General features: G+C 42.5%; 2 protein-coding genes across 6 annotated transcripts; both read left to right on the top strand.

Moving 5' to 3' along the window:
• The first annotated feature begins 3,038 nt into the window (after nt 1–3,038).
• On the top strand, nt 3,039–17,545 carry LOC125242599 (acetylcholine receptor subunit alpha-like). 5 transcript variants are annotated; one of them, XM_048151393.1, is made up of 11 exons: nt 3,039–3,174; nt 14,122–14,237; nt 14,328–14,467; nt 14,572–14,616; nt 15,234–15,343; nt 15,446–15,626; nt 15,703–15,818; nt 15,913–16,218; nt 16,531–16,686; nt 16,831–17,095; nt 17,171–17,545. In XM_048151393.1, exons 2-11 carry the CDS (start codon nt 14,171–14,173, stop codon nt 17,369–17,371), a joined length of 1,587 nt encoding a protein of 528 aa, XP_048007350.1. In that variant the 5' UTR covers nt 3,039–3,174; nt 14,122–14,170; the 3' UTR covers nt 17,372–17,545. The 5 variants fall into 5 exon arrangements, with proteins under 5 accessions (XP_048007350.1, XP_048007349.1, XP_048007348.1 ...); XM_048151392.1 differs by having other exon boundaries at nt 14,122–14,243; XM_048151391.1 differs by having other exon boundaries at nt 15,234–15,626.
• Nucleotides 6,988–9,706, top strand: LOC125242600. Its single transcript, XM_048151394.1, has 2 exons — nt 6,988–7,459; nt 7,824–9,706. Exons 1-2 carry the CDS (start codon nt 7,129–7,131, stop codon nt 8,000–8,002), a joined length of 510 nt encoding a protein of 169 aa, XP_048007351.1. The 5' UTR covers nt 6,988–7,128; the 3' UTR covers nt 8,003–9,706.
• Nucleotides 17,546–19,955: the final 2,410 nt, after the last annotated feature.

Genomic DNA, 19,955 nt, shown 5'->3' with positions numbered 1-19,955 from the left:
AGGTCGAAACTTTGGCGGCTCATCTGTACTGAAAAACGTCGTACGATACACGTGCGAAAAGGAAATTCGTAACTCGTGTCGATTTAAAACACTCCCTTCGGTCGTGTTTTAATTTATCGCCACTCGTTTCGAACTTCCTTTTTTACGCACTTGTATCGTAATGTACTATTTTAAAGCACATAAAATTCGAATAAAATACACTGCTGACACGGGCCCGCTCACTGCTCAGTTCAGTCTGCGCTGCGCCCAGCGCTCATAGACAGTGGACCTACGTTCGATAGTCCGGCGCACCGTGTTCTCGTAAGCGTAAGCAGCTAGATAGTTCTGAGAAGTGCTGTATAGGTACTGCGACTAAACAAATCTTGATCCTGTTGGTGGCAAACAGGCATACGGTCCGCCTGATTTTTACACATGCAATTTTATCCAAGAAATTTTACTTGAAATCTGATGAGAGTTTATTATTATATTTCGGGACCAGGGGACCGATTTTTGAGTCTCACGCGTTCGAATTCAGAAAATTGTCACTGAAAATACTAAGCAATTCACTGTTTTCAACCGGTATTTTAGTGACAAATCCCATATGTGAGATTCAAAAAAGGATATGGTCAACAAAACTGCTATTTTACTCATAATAACTGTTTGGGCTTATTACATTTGGGCTGATGAGCAGCGTCGATCTCGATGATGTCCAAGGTCACATGATCGAGTCAGGAAATGAATAACAGAACTGCTATTCTACTTATCGTAACTCGACCATGTTTGATCTCATTAGCCGGGCCAATAACACATGTAATTTTTTGCACACAGCTCAGCTCTTTGAAACTGTTTATTTTAAGTTACTTACAATTAGTAGGTACCATATAATAATAATATATTCTTATCTCTTGTAAACTTTACAAAAAAGTTAACACATGAAACCAAAAGAATTGTTACTAGCAATTAAATTCAAAACTAACAAGATCATTCTTGCCTGTGTGTTGCGTTACCGGTGGCTCGCGTACCGAGCTCCAACGCCATCTATCAATGGCTATTTCACGAAATTGATGAACGCTCTAAGGAATAAGGGCTCTTAGTGTAGTGGTTATGCCAGTCGACACTAGATGGCAGCATTAAAAAACACTGGGTTACACTGTATGACATTTTTTCATTTCAACATTAAGTAAATAGCATTCGTTATAAGTAAATAGTATACGTTAATTCGTCGCTCAGTTTTGCCGTGAAGGACGGACAAATAAATAGACACACACACACTTTCCCGTTTATAATATTAGTATGGATTAAAATAAACATTAAGTTAATAAAAACAAAATGCAGTATTATTGTGTGCTACTTAAAACTTTCCTTGTTAGTATAAAACCCGGAGTTCTTAAAAAAAATAAGAAAGTAGAATCTTAGAGAAAGAAATAAGCAGGTAAACAAAATCAAATAATCCATACTGATTAAACTGGAAAGTGTGTGTGTGTCTGTTTGTTTGTCCGTCTTTCAAGAGAAGCCGCGGGCAAAAGCTAGTAGAACATAAAAGGAAAAAAGTAAATAAAAATGCAAAAAGATTGCGTGAGCCGAGATTCGAACTCACGACACTCATGGCGCAAACGATTCCACCTAGAAGTCAAACCCGCTAGACCATTTGCACATTGTGAAAGACGGCGAATCTTGTGATTCTAATCACCAAATGCTAGTGCCGAAGTTTCGCGCGATGGATACGCGATGACCTTGAGCCATCGCCGTCGCATCGCGTCGCATCGCGTCGCGTCGCGTCGCGTCGCCCGTCGCTCACGCAAGACGGAGCGTTACAAATTTTACCAAATCTCGGCAGCTCGTCTGGGATGCTACATGTGTAGACACCCTAGCTCCGTCCCATATTCCAAGCACTAAAGTTGGTGCTGATGCGGCTGCATCCTCGGCTGAAGACCTCAAACGTCGCAAGTATGCCAACCTCGGAAGTAGCTACATATTTGCGGCGTTTGAAACCTTGGGGCCGTGGGGGCCTAGTGCGCGTCGCCTCTATGAGGAGCTGTCCAAGCGCCTCATAGACGCATCTGGTGACCAGAGGGCTGGCCAGTATTTCGCTCAGCGGTTAAGTATAGCTATCCAGCGGGGCAATGCGGCCAGCCTTCTGGGCACCTTACCCACTGGCGACGATTTGAGCCAAATTTTTTATTTGTAGATAAGTAGTATAAGTTTTTATTTGTAAGATTTTTAGTATAAGTGTTTAGTAGTAAGTTTTTTAATATGTTGTACCTAATTAATTAATTGGTTTTGAATAAAATAAATAAATAAATAAAATAAAAAAAGTTGAAATGATTAGTGAAGTGAAGGAAAACATCGTGAGGAAACCTGCATTCATCAGCTAACGAATTCAAAGTGTGAAGTCCCCAATCCGCATTGAACTAGCGTGGGGACTATACCCCGAGCTCTCTTTTATGAGTGGAGGCCTGTGCCCAGCAGTGGGACGTATATAGGCTCAATCGTTATTTTTTTCATAAGTTTGAAACAGTTTGTGTAACTCCGGAAGTCGAGTGAGTAAATGGAATGTTTACTCGATACATTGACAATAAGACATTGAAAAGAACAAACAACAGACAAAGAAAAATTGCACGTCATCAAATTTATTGCAGTTATATCAACTACCTATCTAAATAAATACACTACAAATCTGTAGTTTGAAGCTACAATTTTTTTTTTTGAAAGTATCTATGTATACTTTGATTTGAAATTTATCATTATTATCATACAGGCCGCCCGTTTATCAAACTATAAGCCGCCGCTGGCCGAAATAGTTTGTCAAGTTTATAATTTCTGAAAAAAACAGTGGATAGAGATTATGGGCAGAGTCTCCTGTTGTTAACCAGATAAAGTTATGTAAAACACGCGTCGGTGTATGGCATATAGGCGATTGTTATCAGCGGGCGCGCTGCGTGTCGGCCACGTGGCGAGTGCAGCGCTCGCGGCGCGGCGGCGCGCTCGCGGCACGCCTGCGCGACGGCGGCGGTGGCGGCGGCGGAGCGGCGGGCGGCAGTCGTCGACGCGCCCTAGCAGTCCGCGCGCGTACCATGCCGCTCTGACCCGCGCCCGCCCGACCCGACCGCGACTCCGCCACAACTCTGTGCTCCCTCAGCGCCAAGTGACCATTCTTACGTGAACGCACCATGAATTGAAGCTTTGGAATTGCAGGCAAGGACGTCCCAGTGAGCCTCGACTTTGTACCACGTTAACACGCACGCACGGCCCGTGGTGCCGAGCCGCGCCTCGCGCCGCGGGGCCGAGCACCTCGCTGGCTCGGCTACACGGCCCGCAGCGCGGGATCGATGCTGGTGCCGCGGCGCCTCCGCCGGCCCCGCGGCACGGGCCACCACTTATTCCTAATAGCACCTTACTTTACCTCAAAAATCTTATCTTTAATATGAAGTTAACTTGGTTACATTTGCTGAATATTTACACAATTTTTTTATACATAGAAAATGTAATAAATCCGAGATTTAATACTTATACCAATTTATGATCCTGACAAAAACAGCATGATATGATAGCGCATAACAACAAACGAAACAAATAACGAGATTTGTTTAACGAAGAAAAACTTTAGTTGGAAGACCCTTTACTTGGGAAACACTATAAAAAACTAGGTAATTGAAGTAAACCTTTGTAAGACACTTGAATGCCTTACATGAACGCTGCAGTAGCTTCTTGCGTGCACAGAAGTAAGCGGGCCGGCGCACTCAAGCCTGTAGGCGTACAACGTCTACAACCGCTTGCCTTTCATGTCATTTAAGTACTTCACACTCGTCATGCACTTTATAAACCTGTTACCCAATACTATTTTAGCTACACGGCACCGTTGTGCCTTTGTAAACATTATGCATCAATGAAAATAAACAATGTCAATCATGACTAAATACACAATTTTTAAATAATTAACAATGTTAATCATTACTTTTAACGTACAACGAGTACTGACTCTTTTTTAAAGTTATGCTCAGCCCAACACGATCGTCAATTTAAGGTCACTAAGTCAAAATAAAAAAGAACTATGAATACGACACTGATATTTTTAATAGGGAAATAAAGTGGGTCTTTACATCACTGAAGAAAGCCATAAGGAAATTAAAGCCAAGCCCTTATAGAGCCTGTACAATCATTAGTAAAAGTAGCTCTATTATTCATTCACCCACTCGTGTCCAATGGTCCATAGTAACAATCGCTAAACGGTAACGCTACAATCGGTAAACACAGCAGTGAGTTAGTAGATACGTCTGTCGCTGTTTTCATGTTGAAGTGGACGCTACTTATTTTATTTAGTTTTTAGTTTCTTCGTAAACATAAAGGGTATTTGTCCCACAAGTACTCGTCGATGCTTCGAAAACGAATAAATACGTAGCCTTTCATGCGTACAAACTAATTCAATACGAAGAATATCTGTACCTACTTAGAGACAAGTTAAATCGGTAAAATAATGTTCACTAGTATAAGTAAGCATGATATTTTCGTTTCCGGCGCTGTAGTGTGATGAGAGACGTGATGATCACAACAGAACGTTCAAAATATTCATAACATTCAAACATAACTATACATTATTCGAAGTCCTTGCAAACGATAATGTTCTCTATGACACCGGTTATCTTTCTTTTAGCCGATACTTATCCATGTAGAAACTCGATAAAGATACGCACAAGTTTGGCCAGCAACAGAAAGCGCGCAATCTGCTATTTTACTCTTTTGCCAATCATCACCGACGTGACTCGGCTGAACTGTCGACGAGGCTTTATCGTTTGTATGATGGATGCCCCGTCCGCGTCCTAGTTCGACCTTGTGGTGGCGCCGAGCCCCTACAGCATGTACCTAACCTGCATAAACATCTACCCTACCCATCAAGCCATCATCAGAGTTCAACACACTAATGAAACACAATGCATGCACCAAGGAACAATTGTATAGTTTACAGAAAGGTCAAGATAAATACAAATAAAATACAATGCTCAGGTGCGGCCAAGTACTTAATATAGATTTTATAGAAAGCTCCAATCAACATTTATTTTGAACTTTAAGTTATTGATAAAGTTTCATAAAGTTCTTTTCAAATCGTTTGCGGTCGTTAGTCACATCGTACGATGGTTTCTGACGACTGAAGTAAAATACAAGCACGCAGTCTGCACGACTCAGTGTCCGAATAGAAAGCGTGTCCTTAATAATCATTATATCTATGTGGTATTTGATTGTACGGATTATACCTATAGAGGTAATGGTGTCCTGTGAATGCCCTTGCGAACAAACAAAGCGAAACCCCATGCAGATTTCTATCTAGTTTTCATTATACAGCGTGTGTATTCGATACGGGCGAATATCTTAATAACGATTAGTATTGGACCTAAGGAGCCTAACTACATGGTTTTTTGTTTAATAGACGAGATTTATACAAAAATAATAAATAAATAAATATTGGGGACACCTTACACAGATCAACTTAGCTCCAAACTAAGCAAAGCTTGTACTATGAGTGCTAAGCGACAATATACGTACTTAAATAGATAAATACATATAAACATAGAAAACATCCATGACTCAGGAACAAATATCTGTCGTCATCACACAAATAAATGCCCTTACCGGGGTTCGAACCCAGGACCGCGGCGTAGCAGGCAGGGTCACTACCGACTGAGCCAGACCGATCGGTCGGCAATATATTACGTCCACATCAATTAACTTACCTACCTAATCGTCATTACGACATGCAGCTTGATCAGATAAAAAAAAATTATACTCTTAATTAATAATACTTTTTAACAAAATGAATATTCAGTTATAGTTATATGATATACGATTGATATACGAGATGATCAGATACTATAACTGGTTCGTGTTAGAACCTACGTAAGTTTATTAGCTATGAAGTTCGTATGTGCACCATTATAAACTCTACTGGTTGAATAGAATCGTCTTCTAGACAATGTCACATTATGTAAACATGTCAGTTTGGTTCAGTTCGTTTGCCTGTGCGGTCGGCACAAATATATATTGGAAAACTATCTAGTATTTTATTTACTGTGTCCACGGATATTTCCAACTTGGTAGCAGATCATGCAGTAAATTTGCTACGATAGTATTAATTTTCCGAAGTGTTCGCGAGAAATTTCATCAAATTATTTTCAAAAATTTTCGCAACAAAAACAAAAGATGGCATCTGCCAGTCAGAATGGTTTCATCGAAAAACTGTCTGGAATACAGAATTATTCATCTTGGAAGTTTATGATGCGGATGGTGCTTATCCACGATGATCTTTGGGAATGTATAAGCACGCCTGAAAATAAAAATGAAGACGCGAAGAAGCAGGAGAAGGCGCTCGCGAAAATCGCCTTAAACGTACAGCCTTGTGTGTTTCCACAAATTAGAAATGCCAAGACGGCTCGCGAAGCGTGGAGCAACCTGCAAAAGGCATACGAGGACCGAGGCTTGTCACGACGGCTCGGACTGCTACGCACATTGTTCGCCATCAAACTGGGCGAATGTGGTAGCATGGAGGTTTACGTCAACAAGGTCATGGATATATCGCAACAGCTGAGCGACATCGGGAAGGCATTGGAAGATGACTTCGTGGCCGTGATTTTACTCAGTGGCTTGACAAGCGATTACGACCCGTTGATAATGGCTCTAGAAAATTCGAACACGTCACTGTCAAGCGAAAATGTCAAAGCCAAATTGCTTCTAGAAAATTCAAGACGCAATGAGAAAAGTGAAGATGCTACGGCTTTTGCAACTCGGAAAGCACGCAATCCAATTAAATGCTTCAGATGCAAAAAGAGTGGACACACCAAGAAGGATTGTCCAGAAAACTCTGACGGCAAGAAGAGTGGCATGAAAAGCCAGTCGATGCTTACTGCATTGGCCGCAGGAGCCAACCGTGACGTTTGGTACGTCGACAGTGGTGCGGCACAGCATTTCTGCAACGATCGCAGCCTTTTATCAGATTTTACTACTGATAAACCAAAGAAGGTATACATTGCGAATGGTGAAGCCTTATTGACAGCTGGGAAAGGAACTGCTCAAGCTTTGTTAAAGGACAATAGTGTGAGATCTATAAGTAATGTGTACTTAGTACCTAAATTGTCTGCAAATTTATTATCTGTTAGTGCTATGGATAGGAAAGGTTACGAAATTGTGTTTCGTTCTGGCGTGTGTAAAGTTTTAGACAAAGGGCAGGTTTTAGCTACAGCTACTCTAAGAGATGGTATTTATCAACTCGATGCCATTGAAACTCTTTCTGCTTTGTGTAGCGAGCCATCTTCGCAGGCTATGTCTTTGTCTTTAGGTACAGGTGACAGCGTAGCGGTGCCGGCACGTTCTGTTGCTGAGAGCGTGAAGCAAGCGCCACAGATCCCTGCTACTGGAAGCCAGTCAACACAACAAGTTTGGCATCGACGTCTATCTCATCTGAACGCCCGCAGTATGGAGTTACTGAGAAAAGGTATGGTCACTGGTATTTCTTATGACAACAATAATTTTGAGTCGTGTGTTTCCTGTATTTTAGGTAAACAGACTAAGTTGCCATTTCCGAAGAAATCTGAGACCAGGGCTAAGGAAATCCTTGGGTTAGTTCACAGTGACGTCATGGGACCACTACCGTGTCCGTCCATAGGTGGGAAAAGATATTTCCTGTTGTTCATTGATGACTTGTCAAGAAAAACATTTGTTTATTTTCTTAGGCGGAAGGATGAGGTTTTTTGAGATGTTTAAAGAATTCAAAGCTCTCGTGGAAAACCAAACCAATAAGAAAAATAAAAGTTCTTCGTAGTGACAATGGTGGTGAATATGTCAATTCTAAATTTCAGAAGTTCCTGAAGGCGCATGGAATTCGACATCAGACCACGGTTCCAAGGTCATCAGCTCAGAACGGAGTCGCGGAGCGCGCGATAAGAAGCGTTACGGAGAAAGCCAGGTGCATGCTTCAGGAAGCAGGCTTGAAGAAGGAATTCTGGGCAGAAGCGGTCAACACCGCCGTCTACCTTAAGAATCGCTCTCCGACTAAGGCTGTGATGGGCAGTACACCAGAAGAAAAGTGGACAGGTAAAAAGGAGAATCTTAGCTACCTGCGCATTTTTGGCTGTCAAGCGTATGCCCTTCAGCACAAACGGGACAAACTGGATCCCAAAAGTAAGAAGTATATTTTTGCCGGATACTGTGACGACACAAAAGGTTACAGACTGATAGATCCGGAGAACCCGAAGACTGTCATAAAAGCTAGAAACGTGATTTTTCTAGAACATGCTTTTTGGAATGACACTTCATCAGATGAGTATGACAGTTCACGTTACACTCAGATTAGTTTGACGAACAATGTAACTGTCGCTGATAATACTCAGGTGCAACCCGCTTTACCCGTTTTACCCCAAGAGCCCGCAGAAATATCTGATGAAAACGCTCAAGATAACAGCGTCATTACAACAGATGATTCTGAGAGCAGCAGTGAGACCCCAGATGACCCTGCGGATGAGACGTATGTCCCAGGAGATTCAACACTGGAAGACTTTGAAAACTCTACGGATGGAACGAGTGAGTTTGAGTCTGCTAATATAGCAAACACTGTTTGCAGTGACAACGGGGACCCTCTAACAGTTCGCGAGGCGCTGAGTGGCCCGGATGCGAGTAAGTGGAAAGCCGCGATGGCGGAAGAGTATAAATCCTTCATCGATAATAAGTGTTGGACTCTGACTGACCGCGATGCGAAGCAACGGCCTGTCAAATGCAAGTGGATCTTTAAAAGAAAGCTTGGCCTCGATGGGGAAATACTGAGATACAAAGCGCGCCTTGTTGCAAAAGGTTATACCCAGAAATACGGTATTGATTACGAGGAAACGTTTTCTCCTGTAGTAAGATATTCCACTATACGTACGTTACTAGCTTTAGCAACGGAACATAACATGAATATCGAGCATCTTGATGTAAAAACGGCGTTTTTGAATGGAGATTTAAAAGAAACCGTTTTTATGGAGCAGCCAGAAGGCTATAAGATTAAGGGCCAAGAAGATAAAGTTTACAAGTTGAATAAGGCCATATACGGACTGAAGCAAGCTTCGAAGTCTTGGTATGAGAAAATAAATGGCGTTTTGACAAACAAAATGAAGTTCAAACGTTTATCTTCCGAACCTTGTGTTTATGTCAAGTCGAGCGGGAAATCCATTATTATAATTGCGCTCTATGTTGATGACATAATGTTGTTTTCTTCAGCTGATTGCCGAGATACGGCTGGAATTAAAGAAGAATTAAAGAAGGCCTTTGAAATCAAAGATTTAGGGCCAGCTCATCACATTCTTGGAATGAGGCTTTGCAGACAGAATGACGAGATTACTCTAGACCAGTCAAGCTATATTAAGAAGGTGCTAGAACGATTTCATATGTCAGACTGCAAACCTGCACGAACACCTATGGAAACAGGTCTGAAGCTCGTGAAATCTACAAAGAAAGATTGTACGCACGACTACAGAGGCCTGATAGGATGTCTAATGTACATAGCGGTATGTACGCGACCAGATATTGCGCATGCTGTCAGCTCACTCAGCCAGTTCAACGACACGTACGACGAGACTCACTGGAAGGCGGCGAAACGCGTTCTTCGCTATCTGAAAGGTACGCTTAATCATTGTTTAACTTTTCAGAAGTCAGGTTTAGACATCGTCGCATATGCTGATGCTGATTTTGCGTCAAATGAGATCGATCGCCGGTCTTATACCGGTTTTGTGTTCAAAATCGGAAATTCTACTATCTCATGGGAGAGTAGGAGACAAAAGACAGTCGCTCTTTCAAGCACGGAGAGTGAGTACATGTGTCTGTCAGATGCTTGTAAAGAGGCTCTCTTTCTACGCAAGTTTCTGTTCGAAATTTACGGGGTACAGTATAGGATTACTTTGTTTAATGACAATCAGTCTGCACTGAAATTGTGTGCTAATTCTATGTACCACGCCAGAACGAAGCACATCGATGTACGGCATCACTTCATCAGGGAAATCGTTGAGGAAGGTACTGTCGTTTTGAAATACCTATCAACTGATGAAATGGTGGCTGATGTTTTAACGAAACCATTGGCAAAAGAAAAACATGATAAGTTTGTTAGTCATTTATTTGTATCATTAAATAAGTGACTTGGCTCTAAGCAATATACTATATATTTGTGAAGGTATAGTTTGTTTTAGATCCGTTTCATGTATGTTTTGACTATTTGTAGTTTTATATGTTACGGATACTTTACGAAATTTACTGACACCTTTGCTATGCCTATTTTTGTGTTGTAGGTAATGTTTTGTTTTTAGACAGCGGATGTGTCTAATGTATTTGCTTAGATTACTATGTGTTTAATGTATGTGATGTACATGAGTTTATATTGGTTCAAGGGCCAATGTTAGAACCTACGTAAGTTTATTAGCTATGAAGTTCGTATGTGCACCATTATAAACTCTACTGGTTGAATAGAATCGTCTTCTAGACAATGTCACATTATGTAAACATGTCAGTTTGGTTCAGTTCGTTTGCCTGTGCGGTCGGCACAAATATATATTGGAAAACTATCTAGTATTTTATTTACTGTGTCCACGGATATTTCCAACTGTTCGCCCGTATGGAATCCACATACTGTAGAAAATATTATCACATTACGATTTCGGTAAAAGGCTCCTTCCGTCAGGTGCTGAACATCAAAGTATCACTTTCCTGCATGTTGTGTTGTAATCCTAGTTCTTTCATTATCCAGGAATTGTGCTCAAGGGAGCCTGGAGCCAGCTTGGCTACTTGTCCCAAGAATTAGTCCGTTTAGTAGAAAGAACCCGATTAATGGGGTTCTACGAAAACGATTGCCGTTGATTGATTTTCATTGTCATGTGTTATTTCGATACATTTTTATTTCGATTAGCTTTTATCAGGAAACGTTTGTCATCCACGTAACGCCATGCATAGTTCAAATTGAGAAAAGTAGATAAAACCATGAGGTTTTATGAGTGGCTATTCACCGTATTATATTCATAGTTAATATATTCACTTCACCAAGAAGTTAACAATATGAGATGAGATTACGTATTACGATGAAGATCTACGAGTGCAATGTGCATACTGGTGAGCCTATCTATAGATTAGACATCCACCGAGTCGGTATGAGTTTTCTGGTTTGCTCGCTAACATTTTACCACTCACCGCTACAATAAACAGGGCATGCAAAGATACCACCTTTATGGTATTATAGGTATGGTTATGAAAGTCCAGTCGGCATCACTCAACCTTCACTTACCTACTTAACGGGATTTAGGAAAATTCATGTAAAATCAAGTGTCTTATTGTTACATCGCTATATATTGCACGCTGTAGCATTAATTAAATGCGTACAAATATGTGTTAAATAAATAAGCTGTTTCATGTTTTCACGCACCACGGCAGGCATTCGTCACGATCACATTATCAATCTCACCGAATGGTGTTTGTCGCCTTACCTATTCGAATCTTTCAATAAACCACAGCAATATTTTCGAGCCTCCGAACTCCCATCTAGTCACGTACCTGAATTACTGAACGTTTCGGTAAAAGCAAATACATAGTCGATAAGCAGCACTGGATTAGAATTCCGTCACCATGACACATTAGAGCGCCGCGCGGCGCCGGCAGCGCGAGGCGAGGCGGGAGCATGTCGCACCGCCGCCGCCGCGGCAGCTCACATGTCTCGTCTCGAGTTCTCGAGCACCTGCGAGCTGCGAACCAACCATCACAAACCAATTTTACGATGCATTGTTACTGTTGAGCTCAGAACCTGAAAAAAGTAACAATTCAATTCAATGGTCATAATAATTGGTAACATTTGTTGCATTAACAAATGACTACTGCAGCGCCCCCTAGTGAGTTACCACCGTAACATTTATTTAAGAACATTCGCCAATCAACCACAAACCCAATACCCATTACTGAAAACCGCATTAAAATCGGTTCAGTACTTTAGGAGATAATTGGTAACATTCGTTTTGCACAAACAAACAAACGCACAATCTCTCACCCTAAACGCATATTATACCGTCTCCGTGCTTTCGTGGGTAAATATGTGCATAATCATGCGCGTAGGCAATAGAAAAACAAATATTTTAAAATCGCCGCCGTGCTGCATCGCGCGCCAATAACGAGTAAAGACTCAACCTTCCTACTAGTAATAGCAAATCGAAATTATTCAAGTGTATGTACGCCTATACTCGGAAAGAAGAAACCCTTGAATCATTTTTATAGTTCACCAAATACATAATTTAAAATCATTCAACAAATAGCTACAGTACACACTACATTATTATTGTAATGCCAACCTAACCTAACAGACAACAAAACCAAACCTAAACGAAACGCACACTTCGTACCTATCTAATGGCAATCGGCCGCCCGTACTCCTAGCGAGGACCGATTGACCCTCACCGATGATTTCGGGAAATAAAATATGAGATTGTAATAGACAATTAGCCCGTTACACCTCCCGAAACTAATCTTTAAAGCTGTTTTCGCTCCGACAGTAACCAAATACTTGTTGATGACAAGTAATCAAAATTAACTTTGATTTCATACTTCAGTAACCAATAAGTATAATGCTCGTCGTCTGTTTAATGAGAATTTATAACATCGGTAGATTAGATGTTAAAATGTAATAAGCAGGTGCTGATGCGATAGGTACACCTGGAGTGGCAGCAACAAGAGAAACAGCAAATTAACCTAATAATGAATGTTTCCACTTGTGGGGATGTTCTGTTGTTATTGCGATACTTGTTTCAGCACACTCATGATTACAGCTAGCGGTCGCGGCACAGGTGGCCAATAACCGATTCAATACAATTATTTATACTCTGTTTCTGTTTATATTAGTGCCATAGTCACAAATCTTCGTACTGCCGATTATTATTAACGGTGCCTACAAGCAGCAAATACCTATCCACTTGTTAATTACGTACCTAATTAAAGATAAGTTGAACAAATTCGATTTGATGGTGGAGTGATGAAATCAAACACGAACTCTAATTACATTTAGGTAGTCGTGAGGTGTGGGGTGCGGGGTGCGGGGTGCGCGGTGCTGAGCTGACTCACGCTGCGCGCTGCGATGTTATCGCGATATTTATTAACTCTCTTTTCGCGGTAGGACCATTCTCACGCGAGACTTAATTCTGATTTAATTTCTAACCCCCGACGCAAAAACGACGGGGTGTTATAAGTTTGACGTGTCTGTCTGTGGCATCGTAGGTCCCAAACGGATGAACCGATTTAGGTTTAGTTTTTTTTGTTTGAAAGCTGAGTTAGTCGGGAGTGTTCTTAGCTACGTCCAGCATGTCGGTGATTTTTTCAAAAATTTAATTTTGTGGGCTGGTTATTACTCCTTGTGTTTTGGTTAATTAGGGATATACTTGATACAGGTTAATATTATATTTATATGAGTATAGAGAAAGGTAACTTTAAGTCATCATTATTTTGGTTAGAGATGATAAATATAAAATCTTAATACACACAACTCATTCCCTAAATTACGCCAATGTGATTATTGTTGACTCAACATTACGAAAGTAGGTGGGTAAATCATTTTAGGGAGATTTGTTCATGGCAAGAACACGGCAGTGCATGGGTTAGCCTCGTATTCATATTTCCGTAGCCTGAATGATTTACTAAAATTGAGACGATGTATTTTTGCCAATGTGATAGGTATACAATATTGGATAAATAGAGGATGCGCCCAGCACGGGCGACTTTTCACTGCTACTTTTTTGTCTCTTGGACGTGTTTCTATGAAAAGTTGGGTCGCTAGGTGTGGGACTAAGGGGTAGTCCGATGGTGCGAGAGACAAAAAAGTCGCAACGAAAGTCGCCCCTGAGCGCACCCTCTAAGTCTATAAAACACATATAATATTAGTCAACACGTGTGATGGGACCCATGGGACGGATGGCCGTGTTAGAATAATGCCATTTTATAGTGAATCATCAACTTTAAACTCACAGAATTGGTATATAAGTATCATCCCTGTGACATGGTAATGTGACATTGTTCGAATACGGCCGGAAAAGCATGAATTGATCGTGATGTTGAATGGGCATTGCGCATGAGCAGAGATGATGAAGCGGCGTGTGGTTGTTGCAGCGGGCTCGCGGCGTGCGCGGCGATGCGCTGACGCCATGCGCGCGCCGCCATGCGCCCCCGCGCCCCCCGCGCCGCGCCCGCCTGCCCCCTGCTGCTGCTGGCGCTGCTGCTGGCCGGTGAGTGTGCGTGTCTCTCCTCGCTCTCTGTGTGTGTATGTGCACCGTGCGTGTGTGCTCCACGCTGACGTGTGTGTGCGTGTGTTGCAGGCTGCGCCGGCAACCCCGACGCCAAGCGGCTGTACGACGACCTGCTCAGCAACTACAACAAGCTGGTGCGGCCCGTGCTCAACGTGAGCGACGCGCTCGCCGTGCGCATCAAGCTCAAGCTCAGCCAGCTCATCGACGTGGTGAGTGCCGCTCTGCCGCTCCGCTGCATCTCCGCACCTGTCTCCGTCATAAACATACGAGCGCACACTAGATAAACGATTTAATGCACTTCTCTTTGTTGCAGAACCTCAAAAATCAAATCATGACAACCAACCTTTGGGTGGAGCAGGTACGTGAAACGATTACTTATGTATAGGTAACTGCCTTTTTTAATTGAGCCTTAAAGTATTCAAAATACGCACAAAATAGGCTAGTTTCCTACTAGTCAAATCAGCTTCTTTTTATGAACTGTCAAAACGATTTGCTAATATAGAATTAATATGAAATACTGAGGAGTGACATCACGGTCAATTTAATTACTTTATATATTTCTCTTTGACTTATTAAATATAAATTATGTGTAAAAATAACTACTGTCTATATTTTTCTTCTAATTATGTGGGGCTTTTTTTTCGTGCACTGCATAAAATATTTTATTCTAAGTATAGGAAACTAGAATATTATAGAGCTTTTTTCGTTCAATTAAGAATAATTTATTCGTAATCTTTTTATTTATTTACAACACAAACAGTCATTCATACATATGACAAGGGTGCATGCAAACTTACTCTAAAAAAGACCTTACTCTAATAATAAACAATACCAATCGCATTAATTCAAAAAGTTAGTGATTAATAAATACGTCTTTACTTGTAATAACTGTGTTAACTTGTTACTTGTAATAGACGCGAGATGTAGGTAATAGTTAATGTAATGAGATTGTAATGTAAGTGTGTGTTGTTCCAGAGCTGGTACGACTACAAGCTGTCGTGGGAACCGCGCGAGTACGGCGGCGTGGAGATGCTGCACGTGCCCTCCGACCACATCTGGCGGCCCGACATCGTGCTCTACAACAAGTCAGTGCCGATACCGGCCTCTTCTTATCTGTACCCTGATACAAAAGATTGGCGACAGTCGCTGTTCTCTGTACTCTGTTCAAACCTAATTTGTGGTTGCAGTGCCGACGGGAACTTCGAGGTGACGCTGGCGACCAAGGCCACGCTGAACTACACGGGCCGCGTGGAGTGGCGCCCGCCTGCCATCTACAAGTCCTCCTGCGAGATCGACGTCGAGTACTTCCCCTTCGACCAGCAGACCTGCGTCATGAAGTTCGGCTCCTGGACCTACGACGGCTTCCAGGTGCCTAATACTGTCCCAGCCCCTCGCTCTCGCTCCTCGCACACCGTGACCACTAGTGACCCTGGCCTTGTTGCAGGTGGACCTGCGGCACATCGACGAGGCGCGCGGCACCAACGTGGTGGAGCTCGGCGTCGACCTCTCCGAGTTCTACACCTCCGTGGAGTGGGACATCCTGGAGGTGCCGGCCGTGAGGTATACAGGCTCGCCCGTCGCATGGTATAGCGTAGTGCGCTCCACCCTCCCTCCCCGCCCCCGTGTACTAACCCCCGGTCCCGGCCTGTTGCAGGAACGAGAAGTTCTACACGTGCTGCGACGAGCCGTACCTGGACATCACGTTCAACATCACGATGCGGCGCAAGACGCTCTTCTACACCGTGAACCTGATCATCCCGTGCATGGGCATCTCGTTCCTGACGGTGCTGGTGTTCTACCTGCCGTCCGACAGCGGCGAGAAGGTGTCGCTCTCCATCTCCATCCTGCTCTCGCTGACCGTGTTCTTCCTGCTGCTGGCCGAGATCATCCCCCCCACCTCGCTCGTGGTGCCGCTGCTCGGCAAGTTCGTGCTCTTCACCATGATACTGGATACTTTTAGGTGAGCATGGAAGTTAAAACTCAACATTTGATTTGCCTTTATTGTTTATATATTTTTTTTCGCATTGTGACATAAGTAGACTGTAAGATAATAAGTATCTTTTAAATCGGGATTTAATACATTCAAAACTAACTACCAACTTTTTACGGACGAAGTTGTCCTTGTGGTCTCGGACAAGACATTGGCTAGAAGTGAAATTAACACCTTCTGACATCCGTGCGAATTTTCCGAACTACCCACACTTGGTTATTCCGTCCACGCACAACACTAACAATATTTGATTTATCAGCTGTTTGGTGTTTGGTGTTCCAGCATATGCGTGACGGTGGTGGTGCTGAACGTGCACTTCCGGTCGCCGCAGACGCACACGATGGCGCCGTGGGTGCGGCGCGTGTTCATCCACGTGCTGCCGCGCCTCCTCGTCATGCGCCGCCCGCACTACCGCCCCGACCCGCACCGCTCCCGCTTGTGAGTACCACACAGCTCGCTGCTATCACGCGCGCAATATCGCCTCGTATGTAATCAACAACCTAGCACACTTGTATCAGGAATGTACTGTATATTAACGTGTGACTTTTCAAAAGAATAAAATTGTGCTTTACGTTTGTGCAGTGCCGGGCTGGCGACGGCGACGGAGGCGGTGCAGTGGGAGCACGAGGTGGGGTGGTGCGGGGGTGAGGCTGTGGGTGGCGCGGGGGCGGGGGCGGGGGTGCCGCCCGCGCCGCTGCCGCCGCCCGCCGCCGCCTGCCGCCTGCACGACGCGCCCGCGCTGTGCGACGCGCTGCGCCGCTGGCACCGCTGCCCCGAGCTGCACAAGGCCATCGACGGCATCAACTACATCGCCGACCAGACGCGCAAAGACGAGGAGGCCACGAGGGTGGGTATAGTACGACAACCCGGCAAGTGTGTGTTCGTTATACGGTTCCGTCTGACTGTGGGTCTGTGTGCGCAGGTGAAGGAGGACTGGAAGTACGTGGCGATGGTGCTGGACCGGCTGTTCCTGTGGATCTTCACGCTGGCGGTGCTGGTGGGGTCGGCGGGCATCATCCTGCAGGCGCCGACGCTGTACGACGAGCGCGCGCCCATCGACGTGCGCCTCTCCGAGATCGCGTACGCCACCGCCAAGCCGCGCCCGCCGCCGCCGCCGCGGTAGGCGCCGCCGCCGAGCCGCGCCGCGCGGTGCGCGCACACCCGACACACGGAGACCGCGCTCTCTGCTGTCCCCATCTCTTTGTACATAATAAAATATATTAGTTTATACGACGAAATAACGTGATCGAAAATGAGTCGAATTTCTTTTGATAGAGACGAAATAAATCGATTGTTTATAAAATGTTTGTTTTAATGTCAACCTATTACACGCCTACTACTTAACTATTTGTTTGCCACCTGAAATAATTTACGACGTGAATATTTCATCCTAAACCATTGATTATAGAAACCGTCGTTGGCTTGTTTCGAGCTCCCGCACCAACAAACTTATTTAGTGCATATACATAATTTGTATTAAACAATTATTTTGTTAAGGGCAAATAAACCCTGTAACGCGAACGTTTACCAAAAGCATCAGTGCAAACAAGTTTAGTTTAACCGGCCGCTACTAGATGTCGCTAGTGGTACTGGTTTTTCGAGAGAACTTAGCAAATATTTAAGTGTTCCCGTAGACTTAAAATTCTAAAACCTAGTGCAACATGTGTTAATAGGTGCCTAGAATTTTATAGTAATCAAGTCAATATGCAACTCTCAGATAAAATTGGGTAAATTGTTAGTTTGGCCGCCCGTTAACAGATGGCGCTAATGGGTTCATTATTGTGATATCGAACTTCGATGTTTGAATATTTTAAATTTTGGAATAACGTTCCCGTTACTTGCGTATTTACTGAAGTAACTACTTAGTAAATGTAAAGATTGTAAATAAGTAGTCAAACATGTAACAACAACGTTAGTACTAAATGGTACTAAGATCAACTTATCTGTTTACACACAAAACTCAATAGATCTGATGTCTCTGTGTTGTGGCGCATCTCAAAATTAGTTGTCGCTATTAAGATTTTTCTTGGAATAAGGACCTCTTGTACTGAATTATGTTCTGTTTGAGAATAAATAAGGAGTTTAATCGTGCACATCCCGTGTCAGTACACCTTGGTGGGCCGTTTGGCTAGTTTTTTTTAACCGACTTCAAAAATAAACGAGGAGTTTCTTAATTCGACTGAATGTACATTTTTTTTTTCGTATGTATGTTACTCGATATCTCCGAAAATCGTGAACCGATTTTCATTTTTTTTTTTTTTATCGAATGAGTATAACCCCAAGATGGTCCCATTGGCACCACGTTGGGGTCTGATGATGGGATCTTGGAGAAATCGAGAAAACTTTTCAAATGTTATAGATACATGTATGTTTTTAGTGTATTTATATTTCAAAGGCACACCAGTATTTACGCCTGATGGTAATAATTTTATGTGGGCTGAGCTGATGATGGAAGCCTGCGTATGGCTGGGTGGGACAAACAGGCAATAGCAAGGCGAGGAACAGGGCTGGTACCGACTACAAAAATTAGTGATTTGTTTATAATTTCGATGTTTAGATTATTGCAATAAGAAATCTGAATTCAAAGGTTTATTATTAATTACTTTTTTGTTTTTCCGTGTTTTCTAACGTGCTTATTTTCGTTGCAGGAAAAAAAATTGATGTTTAATAGTCAGTATTTGTTCGTGTTGGTGTGGTAAAAAATTTTGTGTTTCACTCGGTGGCAAAGTTTGTTTAACCTCGTGCCTTAATACCCTCGCAACGCTCAAGATTCCACTTTTTGAACCACTCGCTACCCTCGCGGTTCAATATTGCTCTGGTATTGGCACATGCGGTTAAACAACAACTTTATTTATTTATTTATTTAATCTTTATTGAACAAAAAAACAATGTACAATAGGCGAACTTAATTCCATAAGGCATTCTCTACCAGTCAACCTTTAGGCAAACTTTGCCCCCTTGTAAAACAAATAACTATTAAAAGGCTTATAATATATACCTGTGTTGCGTCGCTAAAAACTCGTAAACACCAATTTTCTGGATATCTGTTGCTTTTAAGAGACTACTTCTCAATAGATAGCGCTAGTAGTAGTGTGATTCAGATGTGTTTCAAAGAAATGTAAAAAAAAAAAATTGTATACATAAGTATGTTGCTCTTGCCTGGAATTCAAAACCCATATATTGATTTCATTCCGTGCTGGTTATCGTTTATAAAATTAGGTGTCTTCATTAAAAAAAAAACTTTTATTTCTTCATTTATTTATAAAGAAAATAAAAACCGTTAATTAAACAATAATACTAAAATCAGTAGTTGAAACAGCAAAGAAAACGTTTTATTTAGCTTTTTATTTTCATTGAAACATATAGGAATCACACTACTACTAGCGCCATCTACTGAGGATACAGTAGAATTAACGGCGTCTTAATAACTAATAAAGTACAGATACCCAGTAAATGGGTGTTTTCAGTTACTGCAAACAAGTAGGCTAAACTAGTAGTACCGCCATAATATTAAAATAAAAAACCGCAATCTAGGACATTGTGCAGCACAGATAAGAGCCGGAAACGCATACAAGTCGAAGATAAATGTGTATTCCGAGCGTTGGAAAATTTACCGTAGCTTTTGCGTCTTATCTAATTTTTGGGTTTAGCACATTAAGGTTAATCTAACACACGATTTTGATGCCATAAGTTCTACTCCTCGGCAG

Source organism: Leguminivora glycinivorella, chromosome 3, assembly GCF_023078275.1.
Source record: "Leguminivora glycinivorella isolate SPB_JAAS2020 chromosome 3, LegGlyc_1.1, whole genome shotgun sequence".
NCBI classification, from domain to species: domain Eukaryota; kingdom Metazoa; phylum Arthropoda; class Insecta; order Lepidoptera; family Tortricidae; genus Leguminivora; species Leguminivora glycinivorella.
Note: the sequence above shows the minus strand (reverse complement) of the source record. Positions and strands in the feature narration are given on the sequence as shown.